Source organism: Typopeltis vanoorti, chromosome 8 (assembly GCF_054136105.1).
Source record: "Typopeltis vanoorti isolate ZY-2024b chromosome 8, IOZ_Tvanoo_1.0, whole genome shotgun sequence".
NCBI classification, from domain to species: Eukaryota; Metazoa; Arthropoda; class Arachnida; order Uropygi; family Thelyphonidae; genus Typopeltis; species Typopeltis vanoorti.
This window is the reverse complement of record NC_143556.1, coordinates 20,908,346-20,926,581: the sequence shown is the minus strand read 5'-3', so window position 1 is coordinate 20,926,581 and position 18,236 is coordinate 20,908,346. Positions and strand designations below refer to the sequence as shown.

Genomic DNA, 18,236 nt, shown 5'->3' with positions numbered 1-18,236 from the left:
TATTCAATTTAGTTAGGGAATCTTGCAGACTTGTAGCGGATTTATTTAGAAGTATAACATCGTCCGCATAAAGCAAAGAGCATTAGCATCTCCAATTTTGATATCAGGTTTAATACCACTTTCCTTCATATTGTGATCCATATAGATAATAAATAATTGACGGGATAATGTACATCCTTGTCTGACACCAGATTTAGCATCAAACCATCTTCCTGTACTTCCTTCAATTCTAACTGCTGACTTACAACTCAAGTAAAGACTAAGTATTGCTTGATATAATGCCCTTGACACCATAGAACTGTAGCATTTTGAAGAGCTTCTCCTGGCACCTTGTCATATGCCTTTTCCAGATCTACAAAACTTAAATACTGACCTTTGTTATATTCCCATGATTTCTCAACTGTTTGTTGTAAAGTGAAGATCTGGTCCTCACAGCCTCTATTTGGCCTGAATCCAGCTTGTTCTTCCATAATTCTTCTCAACCGTTTCTCAAGTATACTTGCATAAATCTTACGCGGAAAACTCAGTAGGGAAATATCTCTGTAATGTTCACATTCAGTTTTATTTCCATTTTTGTATATGGGTACTATGAGAGCTCTACTCCGATCATCGGGAATTTGTGCCTCTGTCCATGCAGTGCAGCCAGTGTAAGAGCATTTTTGGTCGAATTTCAAGCTTTTGATGGCTATTTCTACTTCAAGTATGGCTATGTATTCCTGACTATATGTCTGTTGAGTTTTTTATCACTGTGATATCACTGCTTGTTTCATTTAGCAATTTTTCGAAGTAATTACTCCATACTTAAGGGATATGTTTTCATGTCACCTTTATCATCCTAATTCCTTTTACAACATTCTTTCCTCTTTTTCTGAGCTTCTTCAACAACGTTCAGAATATTTTGCCACCTTCTTTGATATTTATTTTCTATGTTCTTACTGAATTTTTCCTGACTTTTGTTTAGCTAATTTTACACAGTGTTCAGCTTTCTTACATTTTTCTCTGTATTCTCTAAGAGCACAAGTTGACTTATTTGCCAGGAACTTTTCATCTTTTCCTTCACTGCTTCTTGAACTTCCTGTGTCCCCCATGGAGTTCTGATTTTTCTATCCTTGCAGACGACCTCACCACAGGCCTCTGGCTGAATCAATCAAGGTTTTCTTCGAGGCTTGCCACTGAATCTCCAAGGTTTGGTTCCTGTTCTCAGGCTCTTTCATTTTTTCTTGAACAATCTTTGTGTATTTTAGTCTGCAGTTCACATCAGAGAGTTGCTCAAGTTTTATTTATTTTAAAACTTTCTTACATGTTCTTTTCAATATGAAATTCAATGTTATCCTGCTCAAGACTAAATAATGATCACTTCCAATTTCAAACTCTCTGTACACTCGTATCCTGCACCCGGGAGCAAACATCACTATCAACAATAACATAGTCAATGAGACTTTTCTTATTCCTTGCCTCTTCTCTCCTTGTGAATTTGTGCACATTTTTATGTTGGAACATGGTGCTAGTAATAACCAGTCCATGTCCTGAGCAGAAATCCAACAGGTATTTGCCATTATTATTAGCTTTGCTCTTTTCTCCAAATTTTCCCAAAATATTTTTGTATGTCTCACAATCATTTCCTACTCTGCTATTTAGATCCCCAACGAGGACCAACTTTTCCTTTTTCATTGTGTCAGTTGCTTTCTCTAAAGCCTCAAAAAAATTCCCCCACTTCTACCATAATAGTACCTTCTGTGGGACCATAGGCACAAATAAGTCTCATTGTCCAGTTCCTCATTCTGATATTTGCTCACATCACTCTACTTGAGACTGCATGCCATTCAAGATTAGCCTCGTATTTAGTGTTGAATATTATGGCTACTCCTTCTTTTCCTTGATTGTCATTGCTTGAGTATAACATTTTGTATTTATTGCTCAGAAAGATTTCAGCAGTTTTTGTCTTTTTTCTTTCAGTTACCCCTATTATGTCGATCTGGTACTTATTTAATTCGTCAGCTAGCTCCATTTCTTTGCCATTCAGGCTTCTTATGTTGATAGTACCTATCTTTAACTCTGGTGATGTTCAGTTGGGGTGTGTTTCATGATTTGTTCCAGTAGCTGACTTTTCGCTGTTTGCTCTGGTTCCCTGGTGAAAACAATGGGGGGGGGGGCTTGTTTAACTGGCGACGCCCCGGTCGGCATGAAATTTTGTCGTGTTGTACCATCATTTTGTATATTGGTTTAAGCCAGTAAGAATACAATTTGGTCGGCTAAATCCCAAATTGCCAACCCATCCTTGTTCGTTCAGTATCCAGGTAGATACCCAACAGGGTGCACCACGAGAAGGTGAGGATTGGACATTAGGTCAGAAGCCCTGGTTAGTTCTCTGCATTCCTTTAAAGGCTATATGGAGGTTTCCTCTCAGTTAACGAGGGGTGTGGCACTGTATACTATAATGCAATGTAGCTCTAGCTGTTAGTCAGTCCAATAAAGAACTAAAATTTTTTATTCTTATTTATTTAAGGGAAAAAAAATACCACCTTACCTAGGGTTGTTTATCAGAAATTATGTTCCCTTTGAGTTATTTTTGAATATCACCAGATTACATAAGCATTTCAGAAAAATGAACAAAGCTGTGCTCTGCCTGTTTTATGCAGTACTTTGTTTATACAGCCTGTTATACTGTAACTAATCAGATCAGCAACTACTTTTTTAAAATACTAAAAATACGTAAGTTAATGCAAATCTATTAATTGGATTTGTTGAGTACATCGTTTCTTGGATCACCCACAAAGTTCTTGATGGAGAAAGATGAATTCTGTAAAAGCCAGTTTCTGGTGTATAGTTGCTTTATCTCAGCTTTAGGAGATAGTCTTGCTAAATGCATATCACTTATATATTAAGCTTTAGAAATTAATTTGCATATGTAAAGTCACAGTACTGTGCACTTAATCAATTCTCTTTGGATTGAACAGAGTATTATTTTTTATGTCATGAGATAATTGAGAAAACTGTATCCTGTAGTTCACTTCAAAACCTTGAAGCAGGAGTTGGCAACGCAGTGCTCGCGGGTACCATGGCGCCCACAGTGAATTTTTAGTGCACCCTCAGAGAAATTATTGTAAATTGCTTTGGAGCTCGCAGCAGTAATTTTGCAGCGTAGATCACAGTATATCTGAGAGGTACATTCATTACTAGTATGTGCTAAAATGCAAGAAAACATAAAGAAAAAACATTGCAAATATAATACATGATGAATATTGAATCCAACATTAGTTCATAGCCGAATATAGAAACTACAAGAGTTTCGTGCTGAATATATAGAAACTAAAAGTTTCGGCAGATGCAAGCATAAGTAGTGCCTTATAGGCAACTTGTAGTAAAGGTGGAGCAAGCTCCTGACCTCTTTCCTTAGTATTTTCCATAAAAAATATAAATAAAAAATGAATACAAAAATATAAATTAATAGGATTTAATGAGAAACCTGGCCTTGTACATCATCTGCTAATTTTTTATAATCGAGCATATAGTTTCAGATCAGATGCGATCCCCTTGCTTTACAATCATAATGGCAAATGTATTTGTTTATTATGCAATAATAGTGTGGCTATTTCTAAAAAAAAGTACTATAGAAAGACATTTCAAAACCATTCATGCCAATTGTAATTTTAAGTTTAATTATTTAAATCAGGAGGAGTCGGCAACACAGCGCCCACAAGCGCCATGGCACCTGCAGTATTGTGCCCTTCCTGTTAAAAAGGTTGTCAACCACTGTCTTAAAGAATCTGCTTAATATTGATGTTTAAAAATTAGTGTAGTTGAATTCATATTAGTGTTATAAAGTTCCCATATAACAATATTGTACATGCTAGGCTTGCATTAAGTTATAACATTGCAGCTTTTAAATACTCCTGTGATGATATATCTTTTAAAAACTCGATATTTTATACATTTTTTTTTTTTTTAATAGGTAGTTATATTTGTTCGGACTGTTCCAAGGTGTATGGCATTGGCTCAGTTATTAGTGGAGCAAAATTTTCCTGCTATTGCTATTCACAGAGGAATGACACAAGAAGAAAGGTATTTATATGCAAGTACTTATTCACATAGATAAATGGATTTCTTTCTGATCTAGGACATACACACACACTCAGAAATACACAAATATGCATATCTTGTGTAAGTTTATGTCACCAGAAAAAAAAAAATTAAGTCAACTTTCACTTATGTAGCAGGCACCACTATAACAAAAATACAAAATTCCACCTAAATTGCCTTAGTGAAGGAAATTTACTCTGGTGCCATGCTTATTTCATTAACCACATGCTTTTTGGTAGAAGGAACTTAAATATAAGAAATCCTTCAAAATGTTGGGAAAAAAGTATATTGATGAGTTAATAGTAAACTTAATTTTAATGGAATAATGTGTCCTTCCTGCTCTTTCCTGCAAAACTGTTGATCTGTCAATAGTGGGTTTGTGAGCCTATTGCTATAATAATTTTGATCCTGTCCTACCAGGTTCTGTCAATCAAAGATGATATTTCAGAAATCTCCCTAATAAGTGATACATGAAAATATAAGCTGTTGACCTAAACAGATTTGCTTCTTTACATAATATTGATGTGTTTCATCGTGGAGTATGATTTAAAAGAGAACCATTGTTATGCCTGCAGTCCTTCTTTCGAGAGAATGTTTACATGCTAAAAGTAATGAATATACTTTTAGCACGTAAACATAATCAGTTAAAATTTATTCACTAATATTTCAGCTTGAAACTAATAAAAGCCCTCTTCAGTTCAGGAACAGTTGAACACTGGCTCATATCTTTTGAAATAATCCATTGTTAGTGTCTTGTTTAACCATTCCTAGGAGAGCTTATTAATTTCAAGCAAAATATTTATAAAATGTTATTTGTGTTTACATGTTAAAAATGTATAGCAGAGATGATACTGGGAAAATTCTGAAGTAATGATGTTCCTAAATTGTTTCTAGTAGATTAAAAAAGGTATAATCAATTGAGGTTTAAATCAAATACCTGCATAAATTTTTAGGTAAAAATTTACAAACTTGATATAAGGTTGGCGTGACGAGCACAAGATACTGAGATAAACAAAAACATGTTATATATATACGTAAGCCAGCAATATACATAATGGATGCTGGCCATCATCAAATGTGATAGCCGAAAACTATGAGCAGAGATAATTTCCATAACTTATGGTCTGTGAAATTATATATATGTAATAAATGCATATGATGCTTGTTTGACATGCAATGAAAATTATTTTTAAATTATTGAAATTTGATATAAGATTTTTTGCCCTTTTCTGTAAATACACAATAGTTTTCATTTCCTACAGCTGAAGCAATAGGAAATGTGGTACATTGATGATGTTGTTGAGTCCATTGAAGAGCTTCTAGATATGACTGTGAATCTGTTGAACTTTGATGGAGTAGATCTTTTCTCTAGGGTTATTGTTAATTTTCTGTAGAGCAGCAGCAATTGCTGGACAAGAATAGATATGGACAGGTGTTGTTCAACTCCTTGACACTTCATTTATGTTTCATAGCTCCTACTACTATCTGGCTGAATTTTCATGCTTTGATGATAGAGTTAACATCAATTAGTAATAGTGGGTGTAATTTTTAAAGTATCTTGCTTCTTTAGCTAGTCTGTCTGCTCTCTCATTGCCTTCAATATTTACATGGGCTGGTATCCATTGCAGTGTACAGTTCTTATTTTTCAAATTTAAAGTTGTTAGCAGTTCCTGAATTTCCTGTGTGAGTTTTGTTTTTATATTTTTTAATGCCTCAAGTGCAGATTTTGAGTTGCTGTAGATGGTTATTCCTTCTGTAGTGTTTATTACTGGATTTGTGAGACAGAACTTGAGAGCTGTTTGTATTCACAAGTGAAGTTTGAAGCTATTTTGCCAGCTGTGGTTTTGATTTGCACTTCCTCGCCTCCAGGTAGAGTTAGAAATACCCTTGAACTCCCTTGGTTGAGTGCTTCATCAAATGATCCATCAGTGTAGGCAATGACATGGTTTCGATTATTTAAGTGATGTATGATGTCAAGTCCTTTTCTTTTATTATCTTGCTGTGATATCCTTTTTTTGAACAAGGTCTAGGAGATTTTAGTTTATCATTGTGTTTTTTGATAGAATAGTGGAAAAGAATGGCTCTTAGTCTAGAATTTCTTGTCCAGGCATCGAAAGTCCTGAGTGAGATGTGATCTGTTAGTGAATTTAACTGTGGAGAGTTTTCTTTTGTCTTCTAGTATGTGAAGCCCACACTCTTGTTGAGCTTTTAAATTATTTGTGGATGAGACTGCACATATGATAATTTTTGCTGCTCTTAGTTGAAAAAGAAAAACTCTGTCAAGTTTTTCTTTTGGGCTAGTAGAAGCTGGAACCCAGATTAACGAGGCATATTCCATAGTGGGTTGTATGAGTGCTGTATATGTAGTTTTGAGTGTCTTCGATTTTGCACCCCACTTTGTTCCACAAAGCCTTTTTAAGCTTTTTCAGAGCTTTATTAGATACATTTATGATATGAGTTGTAAAGCTCAGTTCAGTATCTAGGGTTATGCCAAAGTATTTTGGAGACTTTTTTCTATTTTGGTATTATATATTTTGATTCGGGGGTTGTAATTGTCTCTATTTTTTTCTATCAGCGAAGAAGATGCTCAGTTAAGTTCCTTTGCCCATCTTTCTAAGCCTTTTATTGAATTATTTAGGACTTATTGTTTAGGATTACTGCTTGTGTGCCAGATTGCTATATCATTTGCATAGCATGCTATTTTTGTGTTATTTATTATGCGAGGATGGATATTGTTCATATAGATGAGGAATAGGAGTGGGCTTAAAACAGAATCTTGTGGGACTCCAGCCCAAGTTCAATGCGTGTTGGAATAAATTCCATTAACTTTTACTTTCATTCACAATTAAGTGAATATTGAATACCACATTATTTCTTAGCCGAATAAGAAACTCAAATATAGGAAATCTAATCTAAGAGTTTCATGCTGAATGTAGAAAACTATATAAAATTCGGCGAGTCCAAGCGTAAGCCAACACCCGGTAGTGCAATGCCAGGGCAACTTGTAGTAAAGGTAAAGTGAAGCCTGTTGGCTCTTATTTTAGTAATTTTACTTTCATTTTTCTTCCTTTCACGAAATTTAAAATCCAAATTAATTGTTCCCCCTTATTCCAGTATCGTATGAAATTTTTATTATACTTTTGTCTGCAAACGCTATCGAAGGCAGCTGCGAGATCCAAGAATACTGCTGTTGTTTTCTTTAGTGGTTTCAGGTGATGCCAATAATCTTAGGCCACAATATATTGATCAAGGTAATGAACACAGCTTTTTTGTTTCTGATTCTCCTGGCTTTTTTTTTTTTTTTTTTTAATTATTATTGCACAAGCACTTCCATGAAGTCTTAAGACTGTAAGAGACCCAAACTATCAACATGAAATCTGTCATATTTATCCTGCAAGCACTACCATCTACTTTAATTTTCTTTTCTGTTTCTCAGTTATGTAGTTAAATTTGCCACTTAATTGCTGCTTCTGGAAAGCTTGGAGTAGAGCCTCCATCAGCAAGCTCAAATGGTTTGATCTAATTGATTTACCGTATTGTTATTACTATTTCATTCAGCATTTTTCTGTTTATTTTTATTTATTTATTTAATTTTTTATTCTGTGTGAGTTTCTTCATTTCTTGACTTATCTAATTCTCTCATCAGTTGCCTAATAATTTGTTTTAATCAGGTTATTTTAAAAAGTGAGTTATTCTCACATATCTAAATAATGGTATTGCGATGCTCCTGCTCAGCCAGACAAGGATTTCAATTTCCAGTATTATGTTAATTTGTGCTTTGTTCTTTTGGGTTTTTGGTGCTATTTTTAAAACTATCTGAATTTAAAAATATATATTCAGTAATATTACTAAATGCATAATGACTACAATAATATACTAAAAATACACTGATTTATTGAGATTTTCTTAAATAAAAAAATTAATCACCAAACTTACAGGTGAAGAGGTCCCATGTAATTTGGATGAAATGAGCCATAGATAAAAAAGTAGTAGTTTTTGTTTTACTCACATGAATGTTTTTCCATGTGCTCATGTACCAGCAAAGTTTATATTCTGCAACATATAAAATTATGGTGACATCCTCTGTAGAGTTTGTTTTTTTTAATGACAACACTCTTGGGTTCAAATCTCACACAAATTATTCAAATCTCACACATAATCAGTCTCATATGCAAGTGGCAAGGTTTTCATTTTGCAAAACCAAGTTATTTTTCCACACTAATCACTGAGCCTTACACAAATAATTATTTAATAATTGAATATATTCTTTCAGATTATCACGTTATCAGCAGTTCAAGGATTTTCAGAAGCGTATTTTGGTTGCGACCAATTTATTTGGACGAGGAATGGATATTGAAAGAGTGAATATTGTGTTCAATTATGATATGCCAGAAGATTCTGATACTTATCTGCATAGGGTGAGTATAATATTTGTACCTCTTGTTTTACTTACTCTATGAAAATTGTGGTTTTATATTTAAAAATAAAAATAAAAAAATTATTTTATTTCAGAAATTTAAGACACCTGATAATTCTGTACCTAATCCTTAAAAGATTGCTAGTATTTTTGGTATGGGTGTGAATGCCATCCACAAAAATTGTTAAACTTTATACATTTGTATTCTAGGTGTTGCTAGGGTTTACTAATTTTGAAAACCTGCTGTAAAGGACAAACATGAACTTTGGCAAGCCATTTTAGATCATTCCTCCTATGCATTGATTCATTTGTAATTAATTCTTCTCATACCTTGGCAAGAGCTTTACAAACTTACTCTCTCATAGTTTTTTTTTTTCTCACTGAAAAAAATTAACCTTTTTTGAAATAAGATGGAGGTTACTTACACCAGTAAATAGCTTAGTCATACATTCATGGAACTGCCATATATCTCCTCAGGCTCCTCTTAACTTTTCTTTTTTACTCTTTGCTCTACTGTTTGGCACACATCTCAAGACACTAGGATGTGTGTTGTCCAGTGAAAGCATGCCATTTCACTCAAAGCCACCTCTGATCTCATCTTTCTCTGCTTTTTCTTCATTGATTGCTTCACTTATTTCTGTATTCCTCTCTGTTGTCTGTAACACTTGCATTATTACACCTTTTGACATGCATGAAATGCACTTGGGTTTAAGATTGTCTTGTTGGAAGCCTGAAATGGTTGAAAAGTTTATTTGGTCTTTGTAGCAAGGAACTCATGTCGTATTATTCCAGAGTGATGATTTTCTGAAATATAGTGCTGTCTAAATACCAGTATTAGTGTATATTGACCTGTCACATCCTATTTCTCCTAATCAGTGCGATTTCCTCCCCATTTTTCTATTGTAAAATAAATATTTCTTTTGAACAATGGTGTGTTCGAAAGAAAAAACAGTTATTGGTCGGTAAGACCTGAATCTAAATCTGGTTGCAGGCACACGTACAGGCTTTCAATTTGAAATTGAGTGAAGGTTTTTCTCTCAGAAACCTTGTCCTTGCAAAACATGCATATCTATCTTGTTGCACGTGCAATTAGACAGTGTTTACATATTCCTTGTGCTGTGTAATCATGATGCTCACATCATTCATTGTCATGAAACATTACTTCCCATGGTAGTTGTGCAAGAGTGTGGTTAACAAGAGTTAAAAAGACTAATTCTTTTGCTTCTAGAGTGATTAGAATAGGCTTCCAGAGACAATCATAAATGCTTTGTCAGTGAATGGCTTTAAGGAGAGAGAGAGGAGAGATGTGATGGGCACTATGTCAGTAATGATTAGTGAAACTTTATGGAGAGATGCCTATGTAATAGTAATATTCCCTTCCGAGTAGAAAACAACTCAAATTATTAGCAGGAAGTTTTGTAAAGATGTATAGATGGTATAGATCTGTTTACATTTTTGCTCTAATAACACTAAATTTAAGCAATAAGATTTTATTATTATGGTACTATTTACATGCAACTAGACAGCTACATAAATTTGTTTTTAAAATATATATATATATATATATACAAAATTCAGTGAGAAAAACAACTGAACTAGAACAGTTCAAGCGAATGATCTCCATATTCACAGCACCAGCAGTAGTCACTAAGAATATTTCTGAATCAAATTAGAGCACTCCAAATTCAATTATGCAAAGATCATTTACAGAACATTGTCAAAATACATATCTTAACAATGGTTACTAAACTGTGACAATTTCACTTTAAGTTTTTTATTTTATTTATTTTATTTTATTTATTTTTTTTTTTTTCAGGTTGCAAGAGCAGGTCGTTTTGGAACCAAAGGATTGGCTATTACATTTGTTTCAGATGAGACTGATGCCAAGATTTTGAATGAAGTCCAAGATCGATTTGATGTTAATATTTCTGAACTACCAGAAGAAATCGATATATCTTCATATAGTAAGCGTTATATTTTCATATTTTTATTTTATTTTTATCTTGCCCATGAAAGATTAACCATGCAAACCTCAAGTGCAGGTCTTTTATATTGAATTTTATAACTGAAAGGTTTTTCCAATTTCTGTTTGATGCAAGGAAACTATGGTTTTTCAGTTGAAGATGAGTTAACTGACCTCATGGAGGTGGTGGTTATTTCTTCCGGAAACTTAAGATTTTCATAGAATATGCACTCTACAAACACAGCAGAATAAGTGAATTCAGACTGATCTTCCCTGATTGACAACAGGGGATCTCCGTTATCTTCACTATAAAGACACTAACAACTCAGCACGCTTGTTTTAATTTCTTTCATCAATAAGACCATTGCACAAACCTATGCCCACAGTGGGATTCAAACCTGTAGGTTACAGAGCAGATATGATAACTACATGGCCAACCAAGATGGCTAATATAACCATATCATGCCAGCTGGAAAAGTTTCCAAAGTCAGCTACTGGAGCATTCTCAAAATTCAAGATAGGCAGTCGTGAAGATAGGACTATCTTTACTCAATTCTCCTTTGGAATGAAAGGGAACATTGTGTGCTAAAGGACAGATTGTTCAAAATACCTGACTGATTATCACAAACTGGTGAATATGCTAAGAAAGATGGAAATTGTGGTCATGACTAAAGGAGGTTGTGGGCAGTATAACATGTTGCTGCCCCAGTGCTTGTTTCACCATTAGTATGCTGATTTTTAGTCCTAGATTGATGGTTTTTATGATTATACTTAATATTTAGGACAATTTAAAATAAATCATTCATCTCTGGCATGGTGAAATTTGGTATTGAGAAATCTTGTTAAAATTTGTTATTTTAACTGGACTGTTTTAATGTCAAGATGTTATGATTAACTGTTATCATTTCCTTATACAGACTGTTCCTGCATAGAATGCATTGTTAGCGATGCTGTCTTCAAAAATTAACCATATCACTTAGCATCTTATTCATTACACTGGTGTGGAAATTTTGTTTGTAACAAGACAGCACTAACAAAATAGTCACTAGTTCAAATATTCCAAATTAATCACTATAAATAAAATTCTCTCTCTCTTTCTCATATATTATTAACATTTAATAGATAAGTCCCTTCAGTTCAGATGCATTCGTTATGATGTGCATTATTTCTTGTTTGGCTGTTTACGTGTTTGTTCTTGGCACTAAGTGCTTACTACTATCAAAGCAGATAAAGGTGGAAGTTTTCGGTATTCTATATTAAGTAGATTGGAAAAGGATTGTTATAGTATTGCATCTCCTTAGCATTTGCTTTCACTGTTACTGGTAGCTAATCTAGCTTCTTTTGCAGCTGCCAGTTACTGAATTGTCTGAAAAGTTATTTCTGACAAAATATAATACATTATGTTGAATAGTGTGCCCTCTGAATGTGAGATAATTTTATGACATGACAATGTTTTATGGGATCTTACTTGACATCTTCATAACCAGTATTGTAGACAATCCCATCCATGTGGCAACTGCTTGGTCATTATCCGAATGACTAATTTTGACTACCCTGTAGACTCCTATTGTGCATGGTACCACAAACTCTGAAACATGGTTGAGTATGATCTAGAGTTAATGTTTTAGGAACAGTTTTTCATAGCCTAGTGCTCAAACTTGTAAGCCTCCATAGCTCAGCCGGTATAGATGAAAAGCCCTTTGGTCGGATAGACCACCTGGGTTTGATTCTCGTCAGTGACGTGAGGAACCTTTATGTAGTCTCTTTCGACGAAAGGTGAGTTAGCCAGTCTCATGCGAGGGTGGGATTCACCTGGAAACTTAGGTTTTTCATCCCCCAGAACAGGCAAACCGGCCCTGTGAACACGCACATCTGCAGGCATAGGGCTTAACCACCTTATCCTTGAGATATGCTTGCGAAGTCCAAGAATACTTGGAAAGGTCGTAGATGCTTAAGTGCCTGTTAGGACCATTGATAGATAGATAGTGTTCAAACTTGTACATTGATTTATTCATATATTAGTATTTTTAGGAAGGATATGACAACTTAGATATTGTTTCTTATATTTTGCCAAAGTTCATCAGGAAACAATACATACGCAAAGATGCATGCACTCTTTCACTTACTCGTGTAGTGACTGTGTGCTTGCGTAGGCACCTATGTATTGTAAAGAAACAAAGTAAGGCCTAATAAAGTCCTAAGTTACACCGTTTAGTGGTCTTGGTCAGATGCTCTTGGCCATTGTGCTAATAGCCTAAGGAAAAGTGCTTCCGGGATGTGAAACAGTTTTATGCACCCAAATTTAATTACACTGAATTCAATAAAATTACCTCGCATCTGGGAAACACTCATTCTCTGAATCATCATCCCAAGAGAGGCAACTGGTGCAATTTAAAACTTGATCTTACTTTGTTAGAAACATTTTTCTTGTCCATTTTGTTCCCTGAATATTTGACTTTGCTAAAATATAAGGAATAGTGACTTGTGTATCTGTTTTATTTTTTAAAAAATACCAACATGAATTTTATGTAGATTTTCTAATGTTGGGAAATGTGTACAATCATACCTCATTTCAGAATGTCTTATTCAGTGAAAAAATAACTTGGCCATTGTGTATTTCACTGAAGTTCATTGGAGCATTACACAAATGATTTATTACACCAACAGGAGCTTGTTGTTGCACATCAGTAAAGTCATGGATTTTGATTTGATAACTTCTATGTAAAAAAAGAAAAGGCAAGCATTTTCTTAGATTGTCCAAATTTTGGACTTCTGCAGAAATCTCCATGGATGTTTTTTAAAAAATATGTGTGACTTTTGGAGGTTTTGGCAGAAAAACCTAATTTTATTTTAAGATCAGAAATCTGATACATTTAAAGTCTGGAATGGAAGCAACAGTTAAACTGGTTTAACAATGGGTGCCTGCTTGCTGAGTGGTTAGCTATCTACTTTCTAACCAACAAACTGCAGGTTCAGGTTTAAATCTTACTGTGGGCATAGAAACTTGTAATTTATAAAGTAAGAAATTTGTCTTTGAAATTGAGTTTGTAATTAAATTTCATTACCTGGGATGTAGGATACTTATTGGAGGTCTGAAGTGTCTTGTAAAAGTTCAGTATTTGATCTATAGTAAGGTTTCCTGATTATGTAAAAATAAATTAAAACATACAAAACACTATATAAAATTAATAAAAATAGAAAAAATAATTAGTCCACGTACAGGACTAATGTACTATATGTTTACTACCTTTCCTGAGTAGAAATCATGAAATGCACATAGTGCATATAACATTTCGTGATTCCTCTCAGAACTAATACTATACCAAGTGCATTATCAAGAATTTTAACATAACCATAGAAATCCCAGACGCTCATATTTTAAACTTACTGTTCTCTATAAGGATGTTGCTGATGCATGTATTCTTCTTGGATTTTTTCATGTCAAATGCAAGTAGCTGTTCAGTGCCTGTGACTGACTGATTAGTTGATGAAACCAAAAAGGTCTAGGTGCACATTTGAAATACCTCTTCTTGATTCACTCATATTATTGATATACAGATTAAAAGGACTTTGAGTTTGTTAACACATTGGCTCATAGCATTAATTCATTTTTTGCAGGTTTAGTTAAAAGTATTGCTGCTGTTAGACATTTTTACAGAAAATATTCAGTTTATGCTTAAAACAGTTGCAGTGAACTTGCTCACTATCAAACTGCTGAAAGGTCTGTGGCTAATCCTCACAGCAAAGAGGTTTATCATATTGATTCTTACAAGTTTGCTGTGAGAACAGACTGTAAAATCCTTAGTATTTTGGATTAACAGTCATTTTTCATCTTCTTTTTCTTGAATTATCCTAATAATTTCATAAGTTTGGTTTGTGTTTAATGTATATAAGTTATGTATAATTAGTTTTATTGGTCTGTTATTAATTTCCTCTTCTGTTTAGATCTCCAAAATACCTACTTTTTTCAGGAAATTATACATTGCATTACATTTTCAATATCTGAATCTATATGGATCGCATTATGAAAGAGGGTGATATAAAACCTTATGTAGAAATTAGAGATATTCATTCAGTTCTTTATTTTATTCAGAGGCATGTTATATTCTTACATAATTCCAGTTCAAATCAGCAGGATTGCTTTACTAAATTGAATAATTGCTGTAAAAAATTTGATATGAAAATCAATAAATAAATAAAACATGAAAATAGGCAGGAACATTGAAAACATCTACTACATCTTGACTGTAGATAAAGAAAAGTTGCTATGATTTTATGTTCTATTGAGTTTTCTCCTTTGAAAGCCACTATTTTTTGTTTTACTTTTGATATTCTTATAATATATTGTACTGAAATTTCATTTAATGATTTTACTGATCTCTGTTGATCATCTGCAATATATACAGTGATATCTTGCTAATCTGAGCTAATAAAAACTGTGCTCGTTCGGATTAGCGAATTTTCTCCCAAGAGACAACAATAACTAGCATTTAAAACAAAAATAATCAGATTCTAATGGTACATCAATTTAATTCTGTAAATAAATGAAGTAACAGATAGAAAAAAGCTACAGTGCTGTAATGGAAAACAAAAAATAATACAGTACACAAGTTTATTTTAGTAAAAAATTTAATTTAAAATTTAATCTAATTCATTCTGTAGCATCATATTTATAATTTTTCAGCATCTGATTTGATTTCAAATTCACTTTCGGTTCTACCTACAATCCATTCCGTAATATCTGTTTGTGAAATTTCAACATCTGGATTATTTTTAACCAAATTATGCACATTTTGAATTTCCTCTTTTTGTGTATATTTGTGATTCATGTCGACAATACAGTACGTACTGTACAGTATAAAAAAAAAAAAAGCAAACGTGAAAGCACAATAAATCAGAATTGGCCTCCAGTGCAACCGTACAATCGACAGGATGAAAAAAATACTGTACTGTAATAATAAAATAATAATACGTAATAAATAAAACTTTTTCTTTCAAACTGCAGTTCAGATTACTGGAGGGTTCGGATTAGCGAGTACCACTATATGTAACTGAACATGAAAATGAACTTCAAAATGGAGAAATGGACAATGAAATTTATTTTCACCTGTGGTCTGACAGAAGGTTCTTCTAAGGAAGTGGAGTAATTTTTTGAGTCATTAGAATAGACAGCTGACATAAAGAAAATGGAAAAAGTATTCCTTGTTTGAAGACCTGAACAGCAGAGTAAGAAATGAATCTCACGAGACATATAGGAACAGTTTGGGAAAATTTAGAGAAGAGGGCAAAGCTAATAATAATCGTAGGTATTTGCTGGACTTCTGCTCAGGACACAGGCTAGACATTACTATCACTATTTTTCAACATAAAGACGTGCACAAGTTCACGTGGAGAGAAGACACAAGAAATAAGAAAAGCCTCATTGACTATGTCGTCATTAATAGTGATATCATAAAGCTTGTTCATGACACGAGCATACAGAGGATTTAAAATTGAAAGTGACTGTTACTTTCAATTTTATGTAAGATAGTTTTAAAAAGAATTAAACTTGAGCAGCTTTTATAAATAAATTGTAGGCTCAGTTATGCAAACATTATTGAAGAAAATTTGCAGCAGTTTGAAAACAAAACCAAATCTTGGATGGAATCTCAGTGGCAAGCTCTGAAGTAACATTAATTAATTCACCTAGGGAGGTATGTGGTGACGTATGCAAGGATAGAAAAATAAGAACACCATGGTTGACACAAGAAGTTAAAGAAGTAGTCTGGGAAAAGAAGAAAGCATACCAAAAGTTTGACCACGTTTTACTTGGTCACATATTTCTTTCTTATTTGAGCCAATCAAGTACAGCTTTTAGTGAAGGTGGCAAATATGACTATAGATAAGAATAATTAATGCTGATATAGTTGGATTGCAGGTGGATTAATTTGTCGAACAAGAGAGAATTCATTCAACATACCAAGCTATGTAACAGGTAACGGTGTTCAGACCAGTTTTAACATATCAATCACTGAACTAGTTTAGAAGAAAAGAGTTGAGCAAAGACTACAGGCAGAATTCTGAGTAAAATTAAAGACTGGTATAATAAGACAGTGTTTAAGAGAGAAATAAAGCAGTTATTGAAAGATTAGAGCCAACAGATATGAAAGTTCTGAGAAGAATTGAACAAACACTTCAGTAGCAGAACCATTTTAAAAATGATCTCATTAGAAAGAACTCGCCATTATTAATATTCGAGAATGGCCAAGATGAACCAATAGGTGAATAGGAAATGGAACATCTAGCAGACCAAATAGTTGACAAAAATGTCAAGGGAAAACTGTGGGTGGCTTTCATGTAATCAAAATGCTTAGAAAAAATTTAAGGCCTAATTAAATTCTAATGTACATTCTTGAGAATATACACCATTAAACATTTTGAATTTGAAATATTTGTTAAAATAGAATGCTGATTAGTTACAGCTGTACTGTATTATTTTAGCTTTAATTACTATTTGTAATTAAATTTAATTTAGTTTTAAAATTAGTATGGTAATTTTTCCTTTTTCTGTTTCAGTTGAAGGTCGCTAGCTTCATTTCCTGTTTGTCATCTGTTGCTGTTAGGTGAATGTCTACTATACATCATCATTGTCATGTATTGATTTTATATTTTTACTTTCTTACATTGTACATTTTAGTTAGCCCATACATTGTTGACGAAGCAATGTTCATCTCTGTCATTCAAAAAATAAACTTTTGTGACATCATTTATGTACTTGTCTTGCTTCTCAGAAATTTAAAATTTATTTTCTAGCATCGGAAATTTGCTGAAGCTGTCGTTTATTTGGCAATTCAAAATTATATAAGTAGAGTGGACACCAGATCCAGCACCACTTCAAATCCGAATGTAGAAACCATGAAAGTTTCCATCACTAAACTGAAGCCTTTTTCTTTATTTTAGTAAATGCTTTTGTGCACAGACTGAGAATTCACTTACGAAAAATACACTTCTCCGATATTTCCAGTTCCATGGTACTGAACAAGACATTTTGCTCTCTTAAGGTTTCTGCCTGGTCTCTGGGGAGGGCCAACCAGTTCAAGACAGCTGTCAGGCCATTGAAACCTTATCAGAATGGACTAATAGAAAGCGAATGTGTAGACTCTTGGGTGGCGCCTGTTTTCTAAGTAGTCCACGCTAAGGCAACTCGTGAATGCCAGTGGGTGTATTCCTGTAAGCTCTCTGGTCAACTTATTTTTACGAAACTTTCATGGTTTCTACATTCAGCTTTCAAGTGATGCTGAATCTGGTGTTCACTTTGCTTATATAATTTGCATCACCGAACTGAAGCCTTTTGGCTCTTTATTTTAGTAAATGCCATGTGTATATTCTTGAAAGTAGTCTGCTCCATCTGCTTGGAAATAAATAAAAATTAAAAATAAAAAAAAAAACTTTAAATAATTGTTATTATGAATGAATTGTAAAATATATAGGATGGGATCTCAGCAATTTTGCTTAGAAAATTAGTCACTTAACCAAATGATTAGCTCTTTTGATCAGCTATTATAGTGATCTGGTTGGATGTGATATTAGTGTGTGAGTGCATGAAGCTTAAGGCTCACAAAATAGTATTGTCAGCAAATAGCCCATTATTTTGTAGTTTATTCTTTCAAAATCTTATGTAATCATCCTGTCATAATATTTAACGATGTGCATGTTTAGATCTGAAAGTGGTTGTTGACTTCTTGTAGAGTGAATATTGCACATAGCATCTTCACTTCTGAAAACAGCTGAGATGCA

The 18,236-nt window shown here is 33.5% G+C and overlaps 1 protein-coding gene across 1 annotated transcript in view; it reads left to right on the top strand.

Annotated features, from left to right (window-relative positions):
• Positions 1-17,205, top strand: part of Hel25E (ATP-dependent RNA helicase 25E) — a 105,333-nt gene extending 88,128 nt beyond the window's left edge. Inside the window, exons 7-10 of the mRNA XM_090397149.1 lie at positions 3,953-4,062; positions 8,354-8,498; positions 10,314-10,461; positions 17,016-17,205. Of these exons, the coding sequence (XP_090253275.1) occupies positions 3,953-4,062; positions 8,354-8,498; positions 10,314-10,461; positions 17,016-17,029 (417 nt within the window). The 3' untranslated portion in view covers positions 17,030-17,205. The remainder of the gene's footprint in view (positions 1-3,952; positions 4,063-8,353; positions 8,499-10,313; positions 10,462-17,015) is intronic.
• The last annotated feature ends 1,031 nt before the right edge of the window (positions 17,206-18,236 follow it).